The following is a 22,744-nucleotide window of genomic DNA, read 5'->3' on the forward strand; positions in this document are numbered from 1 at the left end:
GCATGGTGACTATATTTAGTAATACTGTATTGTATATTGGCAAGTTGCTAAGCGAACAGATCTTAAAAATTCTGATCACGGGGAAGAAAAAATATTTTTTGTTACTATGTGAAGTGATGAATGTTAATTAAATTTATTGTGGTAGTTATTTCACAATATACACATTATCAAATCATTAGGCTGTATATATTAAATTTATACAATGATATGTAGCAATCATATCTCAATAAAAATTAGAAGAAAAATTCACAAAGGTAAGCTCTAGTTTACTATCATGAATGCAAGTGTAAAGACATAATGCTACCATTTCAATGTTGCTTGAATGTAGTCACCATCCTATGATCCTTCTTTGAAATGGGTATGAGTTTGGGTGTGAACATCTTGCCTGTTTTTCTTTAAATAACATTTGCAGTTATAGGGCAAGTCAACACAATATTACTGGTAATATTAAGGTGGGTAAGTGATTTTTAAGCAAAATTTCCCAATTTAAAGAAATGTAGTACAAAATGAAAGTACATTTTATTTGTACAGAAAGTGATTTTGAAATCTTTTTTGTTCAAAGATGAATGCCAACTCTTAAGGTTAATTCTTTCAACAACTCTAAAATGTGTTTTAAATATTGTTTACTGTAAAAAATTTTTACGCATATGTGTATAGTACTTCAGCCATCAAACTAAAAGAAGAACATTGAAAATTGGGAATCTACACAAATTTGATTCCTTAACTAAAATATTATTGAAACATAGTCATACAGTAAATAGGGTAAAATTCCATTTTAAAAAATTACTTGTAACTTCTTGGTGATTTAGAGAAGCCGTCAAGTTAGTGTCTAAGAGTCCATGGCTATTTGGAGTGGGTTGCATACTTCTGTAAAAGGTTAGAAGGCGCTAACACGCCTAACAGCGCCGGCTCGGTGCAGAGTGAACACTGTGGCTTGTAGTTTTCTTAGGGAGAATCCCCCTCTTTGGGAGACAGAATCCACTGTGAACTCTGGCCTGGGGGTTCCCTCCCTGCTGGAACAGAAAGCTCTCACTCAAACAAGTCACCTGACGGTAGGCGGTTTTGTAGGAAGTCAATTCATCAGGTAGCTCCAAGTGGTATCAGAATTAGTCTGCGGGGGTCTCCCCTCACCTGCTAAAAGGCAAGGTAACCGCTAAGCCACGTATTTCAGAAAAGGCAGCTTAACTTTGTGTGGGTGGGTGGCCCCGTGAAGGGAGGAAAAATCAGCTCAGGGAGCACTGCATGCTCAGGTGGAGCAGGTCCCTCCCGCTCGGAGTCCCTGCAGCTGGCAGGGCCTCTTCCAAATGAGCAAGCGGGCACAAGAGGGGCTGCCGCTCTCATTTATTCTTAAAGGTTTGGGGTTTTTACACTTTTATTTTTAGTAGCACAAATTGGGCTGAAGAAATGTTGCCCTGAGAAGGACGTTTGGAAGATCAGAGTGAACCAGAGTAAATACTGTTTTACTCTGGAAAGCGTTCCTTCCCTTTGCAATCTCTGGCGAGGGGCATTAGGAGGATGAGTTTGAATAAACTGGAATTCTGAGTTAAATATAGAGTTGAAGTTATAATCACTTATTTTCACATATTTATTTTCAAGAATGTAGCACTGGCTTAGAAGTAAGGACTGCCATACTCTTTATTTTCTTAAAGCCTAACAGGTATTTTCAACCAAAGTTTGTTATGCTAACCACATTTTTCACACTAACTCTGAAATCTAGTGTGTATTTTACACTTACAGCATATCTTATATTGGACTAGCCATTTTGAAGTCCTCAGTAGGATTATTAACTATTAAATTGGAACTATTAACTACCAATAACTAACTATTAAGTTGGAAAATGCAGTTGTAGTTCCTGTCTGGGCGAACTGACCACAGCATACAGACTAAAGCGGAACTTGCCCAGCCGGCTTTCCAGAATGCTCGGCACTGCCATCCCTTCAGGGGCTCCTACCCAGTGAGTGCCAGAGCTACAGGTTAGATCTGCAACTTGAGTAGTTCTCTTGGTGGGAGCCCACCACCGCGAGCCACCACTGTTACCGGACGGCTTGTGACAGAGCAACTTCCTGCGGACTATTGTGGGTAGTGAGGCAATGCTTAGGCCTGTCGCTGAATTTCCCAACACAGCTTTAGTTTTCTGTTTCAAAATCAACTCATTTTATTTTCTGCAGTAGTAGAATCAATTTATTCAAATACATTTAAAAATAGAAATCCAATATATAAAGAGAGATAAATAAGCATTAATATAAATTTAAAGAAACATTTATTTGATAAAATAGCGAAGGTATTTGCAGGCAATGAAAATCTAAACTTGAATTTCTACTTATAGTTATTTTATATTAACTTCAACATTAAGTTAACTGAGCATTTCAGACACCTTGAAGCCTACAACAATCTGAAAACTAATTGGTTTTAGCCTCAAGCAATCCTAAGAGACCAAGAAGAGAGAGGGGGCTGGGAGGCCCTGGCTGCCCTTCTAGTAGGAATGTTTGTCTTCCCCTTGGCCCGGGGATCAAAGACACCACTTTCCTTTTATCAAGAAATTGACCCTTTCCATCGGCCTTTCTTGAATCTACTCCCAAACTCTTGATTGTAACTTAGAGTAAGTAGCTCCCCACATTATAAGTGGTGGAATATATATCTCTTACCTTATGGCCATTTTTAATCAAGTAACTTAAATATGTTTAATAATTTTAAAAATGAGCACTTGTGCTATTTTTCTATTTTAGTATGAAGATTATAGAAGGGTAATTGTATTCTAAATCTTCATAAGTACAAGTTTACATCAATACATTTGGTACCGAGTTTTAACAGCAACGTTTGATTATCTGTGCCTGGTACCCTGCTTCCAGAGTTACCCCTAGAAATAGAGAAGTACCTGCATACATTTTAGTCTCGTAAATTAGTTTCTAAGGCAATGGCAGCCAATTTTTTTTTGGAAGGGAGATTATAGACATCAAACAGTGCAAAGAATGTAATAAAAATCTTTACTTTCCCTAAAAGAAAGCAGGTAAAGCGAAGTGTTACCCCACATCCTTTCTAGAGCATATACATAAGATGAGGAGGAGTCTTTAAAAAAATCCAAATAGCTAGCCTGGCCTGTGTGGCTCAGTGGTTGAGCATCAACCCATGAACCAAGAGATGGCTGGTTCCATTCCCAGTCAGGGCACATGCCCAGGTTGTGGGCTCGATGCCCAGTAGGGGGCGTGCAGGAGGCAGCGGATAGATGATGTTTCTCTCTCATCCATGTTTCTCTCTCTATCCTTTCTCTTCCTCTCTTTCTAAAATCAATAAAAACATATTTTTTGAAAATCTAATGATCTAAAACAGGAGAAAAATTTGCCCATAAACGTGGTGTTTGTTTATTGAAATTTCAAGAATATAGGCACATCAATCAATAATCGTCTCCACCCTGGCCCCTCACAGTGCAGCCCGGGCCCAGCATCGTGGTCACGTGGAGCCTCAGGTCAGCGGAGGGACTGAACCTTTATTCCAGGGCTACAAGGGAAGACACCTCTTCACTTTTAAAAGACCCACTAAGTGACAGCTAGAGTGTTTGATTCAGACTTGTTTAAGAACCTTTAAGTATTTTGATGTGGCGATGTTTTAAAGAAAGAAAGTGAAGAAACAAAGGTATTTTTGCTTTCTTTAGAAATTATTTCTACGTGAACCATTTGGAATTGTAAAAATATTCCACTGAGAGCATTTCCTACTCAGACTGCTGTGTATTTGTGACTTTATTTTATCTTTAAAAAAATATATTTTGATTGCTTTTTAGACAGAGGAAGGGAGAGGGTATAAAGAGACAGAAACTTCGATGAGAGAAGCATCATCTATCGGCCGCCTCCGCAGGCCCCCGACTGGGGATGGAGCCCAGAGCCCGGCATGTGCCCTGATGGGCACCGAGCCACCACCGCCTGCTTCAAGGTCGACGCCCAGCCGCTGGCCGGGCTGTGTATGTCATTTAAAAATTATACTACAAATAGAGAAATCAAATATGCACATCATGAGTTCTACAATATGATTTAAGGTTCAAATGAAGGCACTGTGGATATTTTTTAAAAGATAACCAATAATATAAAAAAAGTTTGAGCTCTTTATGAGTGAAGGATGTACTCTTAGTACATAGCCCAAACCCAGTAATTAAAATAAAAGGAAAACATATTATGAAACCACAAATACAAAAGATCTTAAAATATTAGTTTGATTTCAAAACTTTCTCTCTCCAAAATGACAGGGGAAAACAAATCACTAAAAATCAAATATTTTAATCTTGGTCTATGCTCAAGGATTTATTCTAAAACTTTCATTACATTGTAAATCATTTCAGTAAAATTTAAATGTGATGTTTACATATAAACCACATTGTCCTTAGAAGATATAATTCCCCCCTTTTCCATTTTTATAGATAAAAAGGCAGATTAAGTTGATGAGGTGCCTTGGTAATTTACCCCTCTCAGCAACTATAGTTTAACCCTAGAGATTTACTGCTACCTAGTAAATTAAGACAATATAAGAAAAGAGTCAGATGATGTTGCTTTTAATTCCCCAGCTTAATATGTATAAATAACAACTCTAATGAAAGGCAAGCAGATTGGGTATTTGAATAAGACATGTGCATAACTTCTTACAACTATTTAAATTATACAGACAGATGGAAACTTTCATCTTAAAAATTACAGTGAACAGAATTGTCAAAGTCTCCACAGTGAACTATCTTAAATTTAGTCCTGGCTACCAATCCACTGTAGGAAACAGGGTGCACCTAGGGTAGGGAAGGCCCTATAATGATCCATGATTTTCTGCAGAACTTAAACCTTATACCACACAGAAATTTTTCTTACATTCATAACAGCTAAAACAAATCTGCAGATTAGTCTGGTTACAATGATATTAAAAGTTCGTGAAAATATTTTTAGTAAGGAAATGCAAGTCTGACAGCACACTCACAAAAAGCACATTTTTTAAAACAAGGCAGCATGCAATACAGAGTGCAAACAAAAGCTGCACAAAATATGTAGAGAGTGAGGAGCACCAATACGTTCAAGCACCATGTTTATTTATTCTCTCTTCCTGATGTGAAGACATTTGTACACACAGGTGTCAACTATTGCAACGCCAAGAACTATAAAAAAGCAGAAAACAAATTACATGTAACTCTGAAAACTATTACCAAGGTTCAAAATCTAGCACAAGAAATTACTATTGGTAACATTTCAGTAGGCAGCAATATTATTTTATTTAAGCATATGTACATTCATATTCCATCTGGACTCTTCACTCTCTAAATGCAATTCCATGGAATCACTTAAAGAGTCCACAGTAAGCCAAACAGTCCTTGCTTAATTTAGAATATTACTCAAAGCATATTGGGGATGTTTAGGGTTTGTTACTAAGTGGACATATAGAGTACAAAAGAATATACAATCACGAACACAGGGTAGAATATCATATAAAAGGTCAGGTATTTCTAGACTGGTTTACTTAATTTTAAGCTATAAAAACTGGAGAAACTAGAAAAATCACTTAAAAGTGCCTTCATTCACATTAATATTTTGATTTAAGTGGTATCCAAGTTTGGTACACTCACGTACAATAAGAACAACCACAGCAATAAGACTTCCATCTGAGAAAAAAATAAAACCAGTTCGAAGATAACTGAGCACACGTGGGTCTCCAGGTGGCAATTACATTTTAATTCTGATCAGATCATCTATAAACTACAGCAAAGAAACAGTTTATCAATCCAGTTTAGTGTGACTGCTAGTGAGTCCAGCGCATTTTGATCACAGAACCCTTCTAATTGGATTTCAGGCTTAGGTACTAACTTGTGAAATTTTTAATAACAACCTCACTTATCATTGTTCTGTGCTGTAGTAACCCCGCCAGGTTATAAAAATAGGAATTATTATAAAAATTAGGAGAGGTTATGATAAAACTTAGAATTTACTAGATTAGAGGAGAATTATTTTAAGACATACTGTCCCATGAGAGCTGGTTTAGTTCAGTACTCAGTCTCTCGTTCTTATGATTTTGTTAGGAATTTCATTTCAGTTGTTCCCCAAAAGTGCATCTGTGGAATGTCTTTAATGAAGTTCTTTCAATTGAATAGACATACCTATCTTGCAGTCTAGACAAATAATGAGTTCTCTTATCTATCCTTCCTTATGCACCCCCACCCTCACCCCCAAATTAAGACAATCTCAATTACCTAGAACATTCTAAAAAGGCAAATGAAACACCAGGGCATATGGACAAATTATGCATAGAAACTTAAACATGCATTTTGGGCTGTCCAGAGAGCAAGAAATAATACTACAAAATCTTAAATCTTAGAAACGTTGCTCAGTAGTACCTCTGCTTCCAAACTGCCATTATTTTTATTAAATTTGTATAGGTCAAAATAACCAATGTCATGTTTATCTCAGCTCTTTTTACCTCATAAAAAATTATCAAGTGTTTAATGAGTTAAATGGCTTTGGATTTACTGGTACAGTGACAGTTTGACCACAGTGTTCAGAGGGAAACCATAACAGGCCTAAGGTGCATTTTATAAAAAGACTAACCTTACTAAACTACTCTAACAAAAAGAAAAGGAATACACATTTTTCTTCATTTAGTCAACAAAAATCCTGATATTTCATTTAACTGTCACAACTATACTTGACCCTTTCCTTTAACATGTATCGTGTGAACTATGTGAGCCTACAGAAAGTGTGACGCACAACCTGTTTCAGGAAAAAACAGCCCAACTTAGAGTACATTAAGGCTTGTGTACACAAGGTTTGAATAGAAAGGAAATTTATTTACAAAGTGCCATTACAAAATAATACCATCACATGGAAAGCAAGTTAGGTTTTATATGTTTTAACCTACAAATAAACACATCAAGTTGAGAAAGTTACCTCACCCTACTAGGAATTCAATTTGAGGGACCTCTTAAAAACTGTATTATCTACATGTGTCTCCATATTACTGCTTACATGTGTCATGGTATCTGCACTATTAAAATAAATACAAATGTCAATTATTCCATGACAGGTTGTTTCTCCTCTCACTACAGATAATTGAAATATAGTATTTCCATGTAGAATTCTAAGTTCTCATAATGGAGTGTAATTAATAACCAAAATAATACCTAAATCATTGGCACTATTTGGTGATTCCTTACTGGGAGCAGAACTTCCTACAGGAAAAAATAAGAAAATAATTTTAAAAAGAAATGAAAAATAGTAAAGCTTACAGACTCCTAAATTCATAGGTTTTGATTTTTTCCCTTTATACAATATCTCTTATAATTTTATTTTCCTCATATAAATTATATTAAAGTTTCTCATTTAAAGTAGTATCATTAAACATTATGAATTTATATTCATTGTCATCAGCATTCTTCCTCCTCTCCAGTAACATTTCCTGTGACAATATTCTGTGGTACAGAATGCAAATTTATCATTAGTGTAGCCTCAATATTAGCCTATGGATTCACTGTGATTCTACTTATGATTAAAAGATACAGAAGGGCTTAATAAATGATTTAGAGATTATTCTCTAATGCAGAGATTTTTCAACATAATAAGGCCCATTTATGAAATACCCATAGCTAACGTCATACTCAGTGGTGAAAGACTGAAAGTTTTCCCCTAAGATCAGGAACAAGACAGGATGACCGAGCTTGACTAAAAGTTCTAATTAGAGCAATTAGGCAAGAAAAAAAAGCATTCAAATTGGGAAGGAAGAAAGAAAATTACCTCTGTTTTAGACGACATAATTTTTTAAGTAGAAAACTATAAAAGTTACATAAACATGCATGCACACACACTCACTTGTTTGAACTAATAAATAAATTAGGCAAAGTTGCAGTCTACAAAATCAACAAGTAAAAACGAGTTGCATTTCTATACACTAACAATGGGCAAACCAAAAGGGAAATTAAGAAAACAATTCTACTTATAATAGCATGAAAAAAGAATAAAATACTATCCTGAGCGAGTGTCAGTTGGTTGGAGTGTCGTCCTGTACACCAGAAGTCTGCAGGTTTGATTCCTGGTCAGGGCATAAACCTAGGTTCTGGGTTTGATCCCTGGCAGGCCATGTACAGGAGGCAGCCAATCCATGCTTCTCCCTCGCATCCATGTTTCTCTGCCCCACCCCCTTTCCTATCTCTCTCAAATTATTAAACACATCCTTGGTTGAGAATAAAAAAAAAAGAGCAAAATACTTAAAAAGAATCTTAATCAAGGAGGTGAAAGACTCCTCCACTGGAAACTACAGAACGTTGCTGAAAGAAATAGAAGATGATATAAATAAATGAAAAGACATCCTGTGTTCATGCACTGGAAGACTTGGTATGGTTAAGATGTTGATACTACACAAAGCAACCTACAGGTTGTATGCAGGCCCATCACCATCTTGAATATGCATTTTGCAGAAAGAGAAAAATCCATCATATAACTCATGTGGAACCTCATGGGACTAGGCATAGCCAAGACAATCTTGAAACAGAAGAGCGAAGTTGGGAGAACTCACCTCTATTGTAGCTTCTCGAAAGCTACAGTAATCAAAACACAGTGGTGCAGGCAGAAATTCAGACAGGCCCATGGAACACAGTACGGAGCCTACAAATAAACCTTTGCTTATATGGTCAAATGATTGCATGGAAGGGTGCTAACAACATTTAATTGGGAAAGGGCAATCTTTTCAACAACTGGTTCTTGGAAAACGGAGTTTCTACACACAAAGGAAGAAATTTCACCCTTATCTTACATCATATGCAAAAGTGACTTCAAAGGGGACCAAAAATCTATACATGAGAGCTAAAACCATAAGAGTTATAGACACAAACACAGAGGAAGCTGCATGACGTTGGATATGGCAACGGTTTTTTGGATGTGACACCAAAAGCATAGGCAACAAAAAAGTAGACAAATTTGACTTCAGCAAAATTAAAAATTTTATCAATGGTCATTATCAATAGAGTGAAAAGACAATGCATGGAATAGGAGGAAATATCTGCAAAGAATACATCTGATAAAGGATTAACATCCAAAATATATAATGAACGCCTAAAACTTAGTGACAAAAAAAACACCCCAAGTCAAAATTGTGCAAGGACTTGAAAAGACATTTCCCCAAAAAAGATATATAAAACACCACCAATAAGCACATGAAAATAGGATCACGAATCATTAGGAAATGAAAATAAAAATGACAATGAGATACTACTTCATACACATTAGGATGACTAGTACAAGAACAACAACACAAATAACAAGTATTGGTAAAGAGGTGGAGAAATGGGAACTGTCATGCACCACTGGTGGAAATAAAAAATATGGCATGCACTGTGGAAGATAGTATGGCTGCTCCTCAAAAAGTAAACGCAGAATTACTACATAACAGCAATTCTACTCCAGGGTGTATACCCCCAAATTTGAAAAGAGGCCTCAAACAGTTACTCAAATGCCATTTTTCAGAGAAGCATATTCAGAATACCCAGAAGTTTGAAACAACCCGTGTCTATCATCAGGTGAATGGATAAAATATGTGGTATGTACAAACAGTGGAATGTTATGCAGCCAGGAAAAGGAACAAAGTTCTGGAACATGCTACAGGAGAGATGAACCTTGTAAACGTTATGCTACGTGAGGTAAGCCAGAACACATTTTTCTAAGTGAAATAAGGCAGAAGTGATTCCACTTCTATGAGGTCCCTAAAATAGTCAAATTCAGAGAAAACTGAATAGCAATTGGCAAGGATGGGATGAGGGGGAAGTGGAGAGTTGTTGTTTAATGGGTATAATGTTTCATTTTGAGAGTTAAAAGTTTTAGGTACGAAGAAGCGATTGTTGCACAACAATGTGAATGTACTTAACGCCACTGAAATGTACACTTAAAATGGTTAAAATGGTAAAAATAACATAAAAGTTGATCTACAAAAATTAGCATAGAGAGTGGCTTGAACATTTCTGAAAAGGAAGAGTTCTGCCAGATATTAAAACATATCATTGTACTAGAGTGAAAAGTCAAAGATTTGGTGTTGGGACAGGCATGGACAGAGTTCAAGGGAACAGAGATACAACTATAAAACCCATGAATTTCATGTAAGATAAAAACTGGCACTTCAAAACTTGAAGAGAAGGCTAGATGTATATACCACTATACATTTCAGATGTACCAATCACTTAAGTGCAAAGAATGCAATCAGAATATGGTTGAAATTTTTATGTAATTTCAGCATGGGCAGATCTATAGCTTTTATAATGAAGACACAGCACACATAGACATTGGTGAAAAAAATAATACATCTAGCTACCTACTAATGTAAAACTTCTGCACATATAAATGACCACTGATAAAAAAAATAGTTAAATAAATATGGTATATATTAAAGTCATTAAAAGGGTAGGGCTAAATCTAAATACAACCCCAATCTAAGACAGTAGAATTAACATTATTAAAATGTCCATACTACCCAAAGCAATCTATAGAGTCAATGAACTACCTATTAAAATACCAACAGAAGGTTGTACAGATCTAGAAGAAATACTCCAAAAATTTATATGGAGCCAAAAGAGACCCGGAGCAGCTGTGGCAATCTTGAGAAAGAACAACAAAGTTGGAGGGATCACAATACCAGATATCAAGTTATACTACAAAGCCACTGTAATTAAAACAGCCTGGTACTGGCACAAGAACGGGCATATAGATCAATGGAACAGAACAGAGAACCCAGAAACTGACCCAACCCATTACACTCAGGTAATATTTGACAAAGGAGGCAAGAGCATACAATGGAGTAAAGACAGTCTCTTCAATAAATGGTGTTGTGATAATTGGAAAGGTACATGCAAAAAAATAAAACTAGACCACCAACTTACACCATACACAAGAATAAACTCAAAATGGGTGAAAGACTTTAATGTAAGTTGTGAAACCATGAAAATCGTAGAAGAAACCATAGTCAGCAAAATCTCAGACATCTCTTGTAGCAATATGTTTGCAGATACATCTCCTAGGGCAAGGGAAACAAAGGAGAAAATAAACAAATGGGACTGCATCAAAATAAAGAGCTTTTGCACAGCAAAAGGAACCATCAACAAAACGCAAAGGGAGCCCACTGTATGGGAGAACATATTTGCCAAGGATATGTCTGATAAGGGTTAATTACCAAAATATATCGGGAACTCATACTACTGAACAAAAGGAAGACAAACAATCCAATTAAAAAATGGGCAAAGGACCTAAATAGACACTTCTCCAAGGTGGACATACAGATGGCCAACAGATATGAAAAAAGTGCTGAAAGTGACTAATCATCAGGTGCAAATTAAAACGACAACGAGATATCACCTCACACCTGTCTGAGTGGCTGCCAACAAGAAGTCAATAAATGCCAAGTGCTGGCGAGGGTGTGGAGAAAGGGGAGCCCTTGTACACTGCTGGTGGGAATGCAGACTGGTGCGGCCACTATGGGAAACAGTATGGAGTTTCCTCAAAAGATTAAAGATGGAGCTGCCTTTTGACCCAGTGACCCCACTTCTAGGAATATATCCCAAGAATCCGAAAACACCAATCACAAAGAACTTATGCGCCCCTATGTTCATAGCAGCTCAATTTACAATAGCTAAGACCTGCAAACAGCCCAAGTGCCCACTAGTAGATGACTAGACAAAAAAACTGTGGGACATTTACACCAGGGACTACTACGCAGCTGTAAAGAAGAAGGATTCCTTACCCTTTGGGACAGTATGGAGGGGCCTAGAGAATATTTTGCTAAGCGAAATAAGCCAGGCAGAGAAAGACAGGTATCACATGATCTTACTCATATGTGGAATCTAATGAACAAAATAAACTGATGAACAGAATAAATCCAGAAACATAGATGCATGGAACAGACTGACAAATCTCTGAGTAAAGGTGGGGTAGTGGGTGGGGTATGGAGAGATTAACCAAACACTTACATGCATATATGCATAACGCATGGACACAGACAATAAAGTGCTGCAAGCCTTTGGTGAGGATGTAGGGGCCAGTGGAGGGGACGGGTCAATAGGAAAAAAAGGCAGCATCTGTAATTCTTTCAACAATAAAGATAAAAAAATAAAAAAATATCTAAACAGCATGATTCCAATTCTGGTTAATTACAACAAGAACAAAAACACCCATAAAATATTTATATCTATACATATAAGGATGTTAATGTACAAAAACAGATACAAAGACAGTTAAACTATTAAGTGATTAACTCAGGAAACAAAGTACAGAAACAGGAGACTAATATTCAGTATACTTTTGTAATATTTGAAATTTTACAGCTTTTCATTTGTATACTATTGATATAATTAAAAATTATAAATAGTAATCTCTATCCAACCATTTATCAAATCTTAAAAGAAAACTAGTAAAAATAAGGTGATGAAAAAAATCATAGAAAAAAAAATGTTGACTTCATGTTAAAAGGGCTTTAATTTATAATGAGTTCTGACAAATCAACAAAAAAATTTTTAGAAACCTAATAGAAAAATGAACTAAGAACATGCATGAATAAATAAATGTGGGCCAAAAGGAGTTCAGCTTTGTTTATAATTAAAGAAATGCAAATTAACACATAACAGTATTTTTTACTCATCACTTTATGAAGTTCTTAACAATATGAGTAGGGTAAAGAGTTACCGAACCTGGTTTACTTGTAATTGTAGGTGTGGTTGTAACAGTAGGCTTGACACCTGGAAAAATAAATTTGATTCCATGCACCAGCTCTATCTATACAAAATTAGGGATTTAACTGGATTTATTATTTATTTTTTGTGTGTGTGTGGTTTAATTTATTTTTTAATTTAATTTGCATTCTTTCGTGAAAGTATTATTGAGGAAATCTAGCTACTCTGTTCATCTGGATCATAACATTTTCTCAATAATCGATGCTGTTTTAATCCTCAGACCTTGGTGCGTTTGTTCTTGTGCAAATACAAACTTATTCTTTTGTTGTTGTTTAAAATATTACAGATGTGCCTTTTTCTCCCCAATGACACATTCCACCCCATCCCATCCTCCTCCCCAGTCCCTCTCCCCACCATTGTCCATGTCCTTGGGTTGTGCGTATATGCATATAAATTCTTTGGTTACTCTCTCCCCCTCCACCCACCCACCCGCTTTCCTCCATCCCTCTGACATTCATCAGTCTGATCCATGCTTCCATGTCATTGAATCTGTTCTGTTACCAGTTTATTAAGTCCTTTAGAAAAAATCATAGAAAAAATGTTTGCTTCATATTAAAAGGGCTTTAATTTATAATGAGTCCTCACAAATCAACAAAAAAATTTTTAGAAACCTAACAGAAAAATGAACTAAGAACATGCATGAATAAATAAATGTGGGCCAAAAGGAGATTTGTTTACAATTAAAGAAATGCAAATTAACACATGACATTATTTTTTCCCCATCACTTTATGAAGTTCTTAATAATGTAAGTAGGGTAAAGAGTTATCGAACCTGGTTTACTTGTAATTGTATGTGTGGTTGTAACAGTAGGCTTGACACCTGGAAAAATAAATGATTTCACGTACCAGCTTTATCTATACAAAATTAGGGATTTAATTTAATTTTTGATTTTTTAAAAAAGATTATTTCTCTAAATGAAAAATACACATGCTTTCCTAACTTTTCAATTTTACTTCTGGGAAGTTACCTAAATGTATCTCTATACAAGTACATATGAATTTTGTATAAGAATGTTCACTATAGCTTTGTATTTTAGAATGGATATCGTAGAAATTAACTAATAAAAAATCATAAAAATAATGTATTCCAAATAAGCATATGTATCTTTAAAATATTACCATCCAATTACTATCATACCACATATCTTATCCTTCTGCTTCTCACTTAGTAGCTCACAGATAGTTTTTCAAATTAGAACAATATCTCCCTTATCATCATCATATGTTGCTACTGATTGTTTTTGTATAGTTTTCTGACAGTCCCATGAGGAATTTTGATTTTTGATATTTAAGAAGAGATCCCTGTAGTTTACCTTCTTTCTAAACATTTCTCCACAATCCTCTCTTCTTTGAAACACTGAACAGTATCAGTGTTTAATAAATCCTCGATGAATTCTCATGGTCAGCACTTTTAAAAGAGCATATCAAAAAACATAGTATCCCACAGTCGCTTACCCACCGGGGCCATGTAAGTAAACGTGGGTGGGCTCATGAGCATAAACTTCACACCCAACCTTAACGTATCAGTCCACCAAAAACCATCTCATTCCCTCAAAACCTCATAGCACTCAACCAAGGTACTCAAGGAAGCTACCAGGTTCCAGATAGAAGAATTATAAAAAGGTGTTCTAATTATGTCAACATACATAATTCCCCACAATCCTTTAAACTATTAGGACAACAGGAAATATAGACATTAGAAGCCAGTAACTGAAATTTGCTTGAGTTCAACACTCTTACCTTTAACAGGAAACCACGCCCACAGAAACGATGTTATTGGAATAAGTAGAGCCAAGTTAGTACCTTGTGTGAGGTGGGCCCAGGCTGAAGGTCTTCGCACTATAGCAGTCCCCTCTGGCCTACATGGGATACATTCCAAGACCCCCCAACGCCTGGAAACCTGGGGAGTGCTGAACTCTATTTATACCATGTTGTTAGTGTACATATATAGCTATAATAAATTTAATTTCTAAATAGGCAAGGTAAGAGATGAACAACTACTAACAAAATGGAACAGTTATAACGATATCCTGTAACAAAAGCAATGTGCATGTGGCCCCTCCCTCTCAGAACATCCGATTGCGCTGCGCTACCCCTTCTCCTGGGGCTGGTGTGAGCGGCTGCGGTGCCCGCGTGGAGAAGTGTGGGGAACGCGCCCACCAGGGATGAGTCTCAGCCTGTGGACAGTGGCGGGACAGGGTGCCATTTCAGCTGCTAGTCAGAATGGCAGGGGACTAAAGCTTATTAATTACTTGTTCCTGAAATTTCTACCTAGTATTTTCAGGCCATGGTTGTGGGTCACTGAGACCTCGGAAGGTGAAACCGCTGATAAGTGGTGACTACTGTATTGCTCTTGTCTCCTGTTTATGCTGAAAACAAAGAGAAGCCAGAGATAAAAGCACTAAAATCAGAAAGACAATTTCTTCCATCATATCAAAATAATCTCCCAAGTCTTAAGCCAAGCAGTTATCAGCAGTCCGTGCAAGAAGTCCTCCATTTCATTTCAATAATTAAGGACTTTTCCTGACTTTCAGTTGCTATGAAATTTACCTCTATTGCCAAGTAAAAATGCCCAGTAAAGAGAAAAAGAATGATTATATGAGGCAGGGAGAGGTGGGGGTCTTGTTCTAGAGACAGCAGCAATTTGCCAGTTTAAATGGTACCACACGAAAAGCACAAAACCGGTTGCAGTCTAGGAAATAAAGCATCAACCTGGATCACAAAGATACCCTGTAAAGGCGTCAACAGATCGTTTAAAAAAATAACAAAATAGCAAAGTTGATGACATAGAAAACATACGTATTAAGAAAAAAGCCATGGACCTTCCTTTTCACTAACACTAATTGGAGTGATGCTGTAAGTCAAAAATAAGCTTCCTTTAAGAGCTCCCTATATGCCGGGCATTGTGCTGCTTTAAATACATCCCACTTTAACCTTCCTGTCAACCAGTGAGGAAGGCATTCAATCTTTTTATGTATTAGTAAACACTTTTGAGGCTTACATAACACGCCCACATTTGTTCCAATGTCTGCAGACTGTGGCAAATGGCTTTAGAATCACTAGGTGTAATAACTAGGATGGCGGTAAATATGTTCTTCCTCCTTTCTTTACTGAAAAGGATGGATGAGTGTAAGTGACCAGATATTTAAAGGACTTTTAAAAAATCACCACGCATTTAAAGAATTTTGAAAAACAAAAGCAGAAAGTTACCAAACCTGAGACACTGGAAATTGTAGATTTAGTACTGAGAGGTGTTGACCCTGAAAAAATATAACAAAGACAGGATAAACCACCTGGTAATTATTACTTTTTATCATTCATATGAATTATGCCTTTGGATCTTGAATTTTTTAGGTAAAAATTCCCATGCTTCAATTTTCTCTGAAAAATGATGGCTATACGTTTTTACACATAAGAAATGCCCCAAACCAGAAATTTAGACACCTGTGTGATGTACATAATGTGTTAGGACCCTATGAAAACATAAATTTTATGTCATACATTCGTCATGGAAAGGAATAGAACACCGAGTTAATTACAAAAACTGTTTCTTTTCAATTACTCCATATCATCGATATTTAATGTCAAAGCAATAAAATCTAAACAAAAAAGACACCCTTTGTACCTTTAATACATTTTGGCATCTTAGGCTCCCAAGCACTGTTAGCTCCACAGACAATAGTGCTGTTGCCTTCAAGGTAAAATCCCTTGTTGCATTCAAATGTAACCGCTGCTTTGTACAGAAATTTTTTTTGGATTCCTGACACAATTTGCCCATTCTGGACTACTGGATATTCACATTTGACCACTGAAAAGTGAAAAAGTTCAAGAATTAATGGAAAGCTGTTTTAATATAGGAAAGAAAAACTAGTACAAATTAGCAATTTCCCTTGGGAACAAAGAGGCAAGGAATGGAAGGTAGAATGATAATTTTTAAAAAATATTTTGTGCATTTTAATTCCAGTAAACAGATATAGAGACATCTAATAACCTTTTCCCACCTAGAACAGACTGTCATTATAGATGATTGGTTTCCTGTATGTTTTCCCATTACTGACAGGTTTTGAAAAAGGTCTGACTACCACATACAATTTTCAGGTAAGTTCAAAAGCAACTTTTGATGCTCTTTAGCTCTAGGAATTTTTAAAAATTTCATGCTGACACTGATTAGTATCCTGATCTTTTAGAAAGACAGGAAAGCCTCTTGTATTAAGGTAATACTTGAGCTCAAATGTAAAAAGTTGAAAAGAAGCTAGCCATGTAAACATATGCAGAGAGAAAGTCAGCAGGTATCAGCAACATACGAGAACTGGGATGTGCGAGACATAGAAAGGCCAGGGGAGGCAGGGCTGTGTTTTCCAAATATTTTGGATTAGAACTCAGAGATCAAAACCCACATTTTGTATTGTAATCTCACAGGCCTGAGATAAAGTTAAAACTTAATAATTAGCCTTTGTACCCATGTACTCAGGTATTTCCCATTCTCTTCTGCTTCTTAGAAAGTAAAGTGCTGGGCACGACCCTCTAGCCTGATTTCAGGATCCAGCAGTGGGTTTGGCAGAATTTGGAAAAAATCACAAACAAGCAAACAAAACACTGGGCTGCGCAGTATTTACAAGGGAACATTTTATAAGATTAAATCTGAACACTACATAGGGTTCATAATGCACAGCCTTTTAAATGCATATGACCTGGCTTTCCATCAGGTATCTTTTCCCTTCAGCCTGAAGAACTTTCTTTAGCAATTCTTGTGTTGCACGTAGAGCAGTGACAATTCTTAGCTTTTATGTCAAAATATATATATTTTTAATTCTCACCTGAGGACTTGTTTTTATTGATTTCAGAGAAAGTGGAAGGGAGAGAGAGAGAGAGAGAGAAAGAAACATCAATGTGATAGAAAAACAGTGATAGGTTGCCTCTCCTATCCGCCTCAATAGGGGACTGAACCCACAATCTGGGTATGCTCCCTGACCAGGAATCCAACCAGCCACCATCTGGTGTGTGGGACAACATTCAAACCAACTGAGCAACACCAGCCAGGGCTTAAACTCTTTTTCTTTTTTAAAAATTTTACCTTCAGTTTTAAAAGATTTCTCCTTGACAGATTTCTGTAGCCTGTTTGTTTTTCTTTCAGTACATTACCAGATATTATTGTCTTCTTGTCTCTACAGTTCCTTAAAAGAAGTCAGCTGTCATTTCTACTTAGAGGGGTGGGGCAATGTAACATGTTTGTTTTTTTTTAATTTATTGTCTAAAATACTACAGGTATCACATTTTCCCCCGCAATTGACCCCCTTCATTTCACTCCCACCCCCTCCCCAGGTCTTTACCCCATTATTTACTGTGTCCATGGGTTAACCAAATGTCCATTTGCTTAATCTCTTCCCACCCTCCACCCCCCTTCCCTCTTTCCTCTGAAATATGATTGTCTGTTGAATGCGTCAGTCTCTGGATCTATTTACTTTGTCAGATTCTTTTGTTCATTAGCTTCTTCTTAAAGAAGACCCTTCAACTTTTCCTGTAGTGCTGGTCTGGTGGTGATGAACTCCTTTAGCTTTTGAGAACATTTAGGTATCACATTTGTTGACATGAAGGTGTACATGCTATTCCTTATTGTCCTTGAAATGTCTGTAGGATATTTAGCGATGTTCTCTTTTTCATTCTTGAATCTGGTAATTTGTATCTTCTACTTTTTTTGTCAGACTGGCCATACGTTTATCCATTTTATTGATCTTCTCCAAGAACCAGGTGTTGGTTTCAATGATTCCTTCTACATTTTTTCCAATTTTATTGTTTTCTGTCTTTATTATTTCTTTCTCTTTCTTTGTTCTGTAGTCAACTTGCTCTTCCTTTCTAGTTCCTTAAAATGAAAGCTTAGATTCTTGATCGGAAACTTTTCTCTTGTCCTAATATACGTATTTCATGCTATGAATATCATTCTAAGCAAAGCTTTTACTGTATTCCACAAATTTTGATATTTCAATATGTTGTGGTTTCTTTAAAATTAAATTCAAAACACGTTGCAAATTCCCTTGTGACTCCTCCTTCTATTTATGGGTTAGTTAGAAGTGTCTTCATAGCGTTTAAGTATTTGAGAATTTTCTAGATACCTTTGTTTTGATTTCTACATACATTGCATTGTTAATGTACTGTAAATAATTTCACTTTTGAAAACAAAAAAATGTTAAACATATTGCCTAAAGATTGTTACATATGCACCTGAAAAGAGGAAATATTTTGATGTTTTTCAGTAGTTCTTTTTGTTCAACAGTCAAATACCTTCCATTGTCTCCCCACTTTTGGTCATGCTCAGATGCCTTAGGTATTGTTTTTTAAGCATAGGTAAACCTCTGAGCTATTGCAGGTTTGTTTCAGGCTACAGCAATAAATGAGTATAGAAGTAAAGCAAGTTATAGTTGCTTTGCTGGTTAAGGTATAGACTTCAATTGGCAAAAAATGCAGTATGTGTGAAGTGCAGTAAAGCGAAGCACAATTAAATAAGACATGCCCATATGCTATGTCCACAGTTTATCAATCTTATTCGTGAGATGGTAAGTCTTTTACAATTTATTCTACCATTTCCTCTAGCGAGACAGAACTGTCATACTTCTTGTATTATAAGGTGAAACTTTCTTAAAGCCAGTGTGTATTTTTTAATGATTTCAACTAAAAAAAATTTAATTCATGCACATACATAGTAATTAACACGGCATAAACAGGAATGCCAAGAAAACTAAAGTGAAATTATTTTTTATTCTATTTGACACATATAAAATTAGAAACAAATTTACCAGGGGGAAGATGCACATATGGCTGTTGTTATTGTTTTTTACTTCTTGACCAAAGTATTCAAAAGTTGGTAAAAGTTTCCATGCTATTTACAAATGAAAGGGAAAGAAATGGAAATATTATTACCTTTACACTCAGGAGGGTCACTACTCCATTTGTCATGCCCAGTACAAACAAGCTTGGGCTCCCCAACCAGTGAAAATTCATCTTTTCCACTGGAAGGATTACAAGTATAAGTAACTACTTCATTGTATTCAAATGTATCCTGATGGCTATTGGAGTATTGTCCATTTGGTATTTTTTTAGGTGGTTTACACAAAATCCCTTAAAAAGAGAAAAAAGAGGGCAGGGAAGACAAGAGGAAAAGTAAAAGATTAAGAGAGCATTAGTAACATCCTATGAACTGCCTTCAGTAAATTCATTAACATAGGATATCTACAATCTAGTTGTAAATCCAATATCCCTTTGAAACAAAGTTTCTAAGAAGAACTGTATTATCCCAATTCAAAACATGATTAGAGAAATGAAATTTTAGAATAAAACTCATTTTATTCTAAAAACCCATAGAAGATACCTATATGAAATACTTGTATTTATCTGTAAGGCCATGCTAAGTTTTTTCTAATCACAGGAGATGCTGACAATTTAATGAAAAAATATACTTATGATTTAGGAAAACTCAGTGCTAGCTGAGAAATGCTACATCCATTCCTGAATCAAAGTTCACAGGCATATCAAGATTTTATTCTTTTTTCATTGTCATCCTTAAGAGTGTACAGTGAAACCTTCCAATTGCTTTAGACTGTTTGACAATGCAGCAGAATGGATCTGGAGGTCTTCCTGTAGGCCAGATACTGAAGAGGTGAGAAAAAATGTAAAGATATGACACTTCTCACAGTTTTGGAAGTTTTTGATCTTGCAAAAAAAAAAAGTTGCATTTGTTAACCTGTATTGAGTTTATTATTTTATAAACGAGTTAATAAATAATTTTTTAAAAACTTCTCTGTTTTAATCCCAATATAAAAAATATCAATACCACTAGCCTACCTGCAGAAAATCTCTGTGGGGTCTTTGTTAATTATAAAGCATAAACGGGACCCCAGGCCAAAAGTTTGCAAACTGCTGCTCTAAATTCTAAACAGAATATTCTTACGTTCACAATTTGGGGGGTCATCATTCCATTGCACATTATCTTCAAAAAGTTCACAGTATAGAGTTTTTGGTCCAAGTAAGTAAAAACTAAATGAGAAAAGAAATGACTGTTGTTTTCTTTACCAGTTAAGAAGAATATATAATAATGAAATTTCTATATGGTTGATTTTCTGCATTACAATAGCTTCAGGGAGAAGTTTCTTAAGTGGCATGTATTCAATGTGTTAACTAAATCTGCAATTTAATGAAATAAAGAGATTCTTCATGTGAAGACACATTGGCCTAGGGCAAAGTACCTAAATAAACCTGTCATGCCTGACAGTCTGGGGGTCACTACCTCTGCCAGTCAGATAACACATTCACTTCGATGTCCGTCTCACGCCATTCTGCTCAGTCAGGACAACGACTCAGTAGAGAGACCTGGCCCAAGAGCTTACCTGACTGGATTCGAGTCCCAGCTCCAAGACAGACTTGTTTTTTGAGCTTGGGCAAGGCCCTTAATGTTTCTCTTTCTTAAATTCCTCACCTGCGGAAAGGGTCTATATGTCCTGGGGTTCTTCTGAGTACTAGGTGAATTCGCATCTGGAACACCGTGAGTGCTAGGCAAGTTTTTGGTGTTATGAATATTCTTCAGGTGGCAGTGTCTTCCTGGTGTAGGACAGACCCCTACTCGATGAAATCTCTGATGACTGAAATTCACAGAACTCTCTCCTCCTTCTGGCCTCTCCTTATAATGATCACGAATAAGTCTATTTCTGTGGTACTTCCCATTTACTGTTTTCCTTGTGCTTCTCAATAAGGCTAAAACTTCTTTGAGAATAGTCTGTGCCAGCGACCTTCAACCTTTTTCATCTCATGGCACACAAGCTAATTACTAACACTGCCGCACACCAAAAAATATATTTTTTGCCCATCTAAAAAAAAGGTATAATTTTGATTCACTCACACTGGCTATTATAGTGTTGACTTTTGTCATTTTCTTACTTGACAACCTAAGGGAAAATAGGTCAGTGCCCCTGACTAAATGGTCAGATATTGGATGTTTTAAATATTCTTGCAGGACACCTGTATGCCATGGCACACCAGTTCCCCAGGAATACACCTGCCAGAATATGATGTGCTATAAGTGCTGTGCTTGCCTGCACCTCTCTGCTGTCAACGACCACAAGAAGTTCAGCCATACCAATAACCTGTGACCGAGAAGAAGTTGAAAACAGGTCTCTCCACAGCCTACTCCATTGTATTCAGAGGGGCCCCTGCCAGAGACCCATGTCCCTGGGGCCTCATTAAAATATGAAAAAAAAATCTGCCTTAGGGATACTCAAAGAATTAAAGGAAGAAATGTAAAAAGTAAAGAAAACAGTGTGTGGACAAAATAGAAATATAAATTAGGAGGTAGAAACCCTAAAAATAAAGCAAGAAGAAAACCTGGAGTCCAAAGATAACTAAAATGCAAAATTCACTAGAGGAGTTAAAGGCAGTTTTGAGCAGGAAGAAGGCAGAATCAGTGAATTTGAAGTTAGACAATGGAAATTATTTAGTCTGAAGAACAGAAATAAAAATGACTGAAGTGAACAGAGCCTAAGGGACATGGGACCTGTGGGACACCAATGAGCAAACCAATATATACACACTGTGGATATCCCAGAAGGAAAAGATAAGGGAAAGGGGCCAAGAGAATCTCTGAAGAAATAATGGCTGATAACTTCCCAAGTTTGATAAAAGACATGAATATAAATATCCAAAGAGCTCAACAAACTCCAAGTAAAATGAACTCACAATAAACTCATAATAGTCAAACTTTCAAAAGCCAGCAACAACAAAAAAAAGAGAATTTTGAAAGCTGCAAGAAAGAAATGAATCATCATGTACAAGGGATCCTAAATATGACTATCAGCAGATTTCTCATCAGAAACTTGGGGGCCAGAAGACATTGAACTAAGAGAATCAAAATGATGGCGGGGGGGGGGGGAAGGTCAACCTGAAATCCTCTATACAGCAAAACTGTGCTTCAAAAGTAAGGGAAATAGTAAGCTTTTCCCAGAAATAAGTTAAGAGAATTTGTTAGCACTATACTTCACCTGGAAA

General features: G+C 36.3%; 1 protein-coding gene and 1 long non-coding RNA gene across 2 annotated transcripts in view; both read right to left on the reverse strand.

Annotated features, from left to right (window-relative positions):
• Nucleotides 1-2,146: 2,146 nt before the first annotated feature.
• The window catches only part of LOC308549361 (membrane cofactor protein-like), a gene marked incomplete at its 5' end in the record, with an annotated part of 35,419 nt that continues 14,821 nt past the window's right edge, over nt 2,147-22,744 (reverse strand). The window contains 5 exons of the mRNA XM_081121897.1: nt 2,147-5,122; nt 15,931-15,975; nt 16,341-16,523; nt 19,631-19,828; nt 20,658-20,743. Coding sequence (XP_080978023.1) covers nt 5,058-5,122; nt 15,931-15,975; nt 16,341-16,523; nt 19,631-19,828; nt 20,658-20,743 — 577 coding nt within the window. The 3' untranslated portion in view covers nt 2,147-5,057. The remainder of the gene's footprint in view (nt 5,123-15,930; nt 15,976-16,340; nt 16,524-19,630; nt 19,829-20,657; nt 20,744-22,744) is intronic.
• LOC308548710 lies at nt 6,757-12,004 on the reverse strand. Its single transcript, XR_013997651.1, has 3 exons — nt 11,957-12,004; nt 8,588-11,007; nt 6,757-8,523 (listed from the first exon to the last, which is right to left on the reverse strand). It is a non-coding gene; the product is annotated as an uncharacterized lncRNA (long non-coding RNA).

Source organism: Miniopterus schreibersii (genome assembly GCF_964146895.1).
Source record: "Miniopterus schreibersii genome assembly, chromosome: 19".
Classification (NCBI taxonomy): domain Eukaryota; kingdom Metazoa; phylum Chordata; class Mammalia; order Chiroptera; family Miniopteridae; genus Miniopterus; species Miniopterus schreibersii.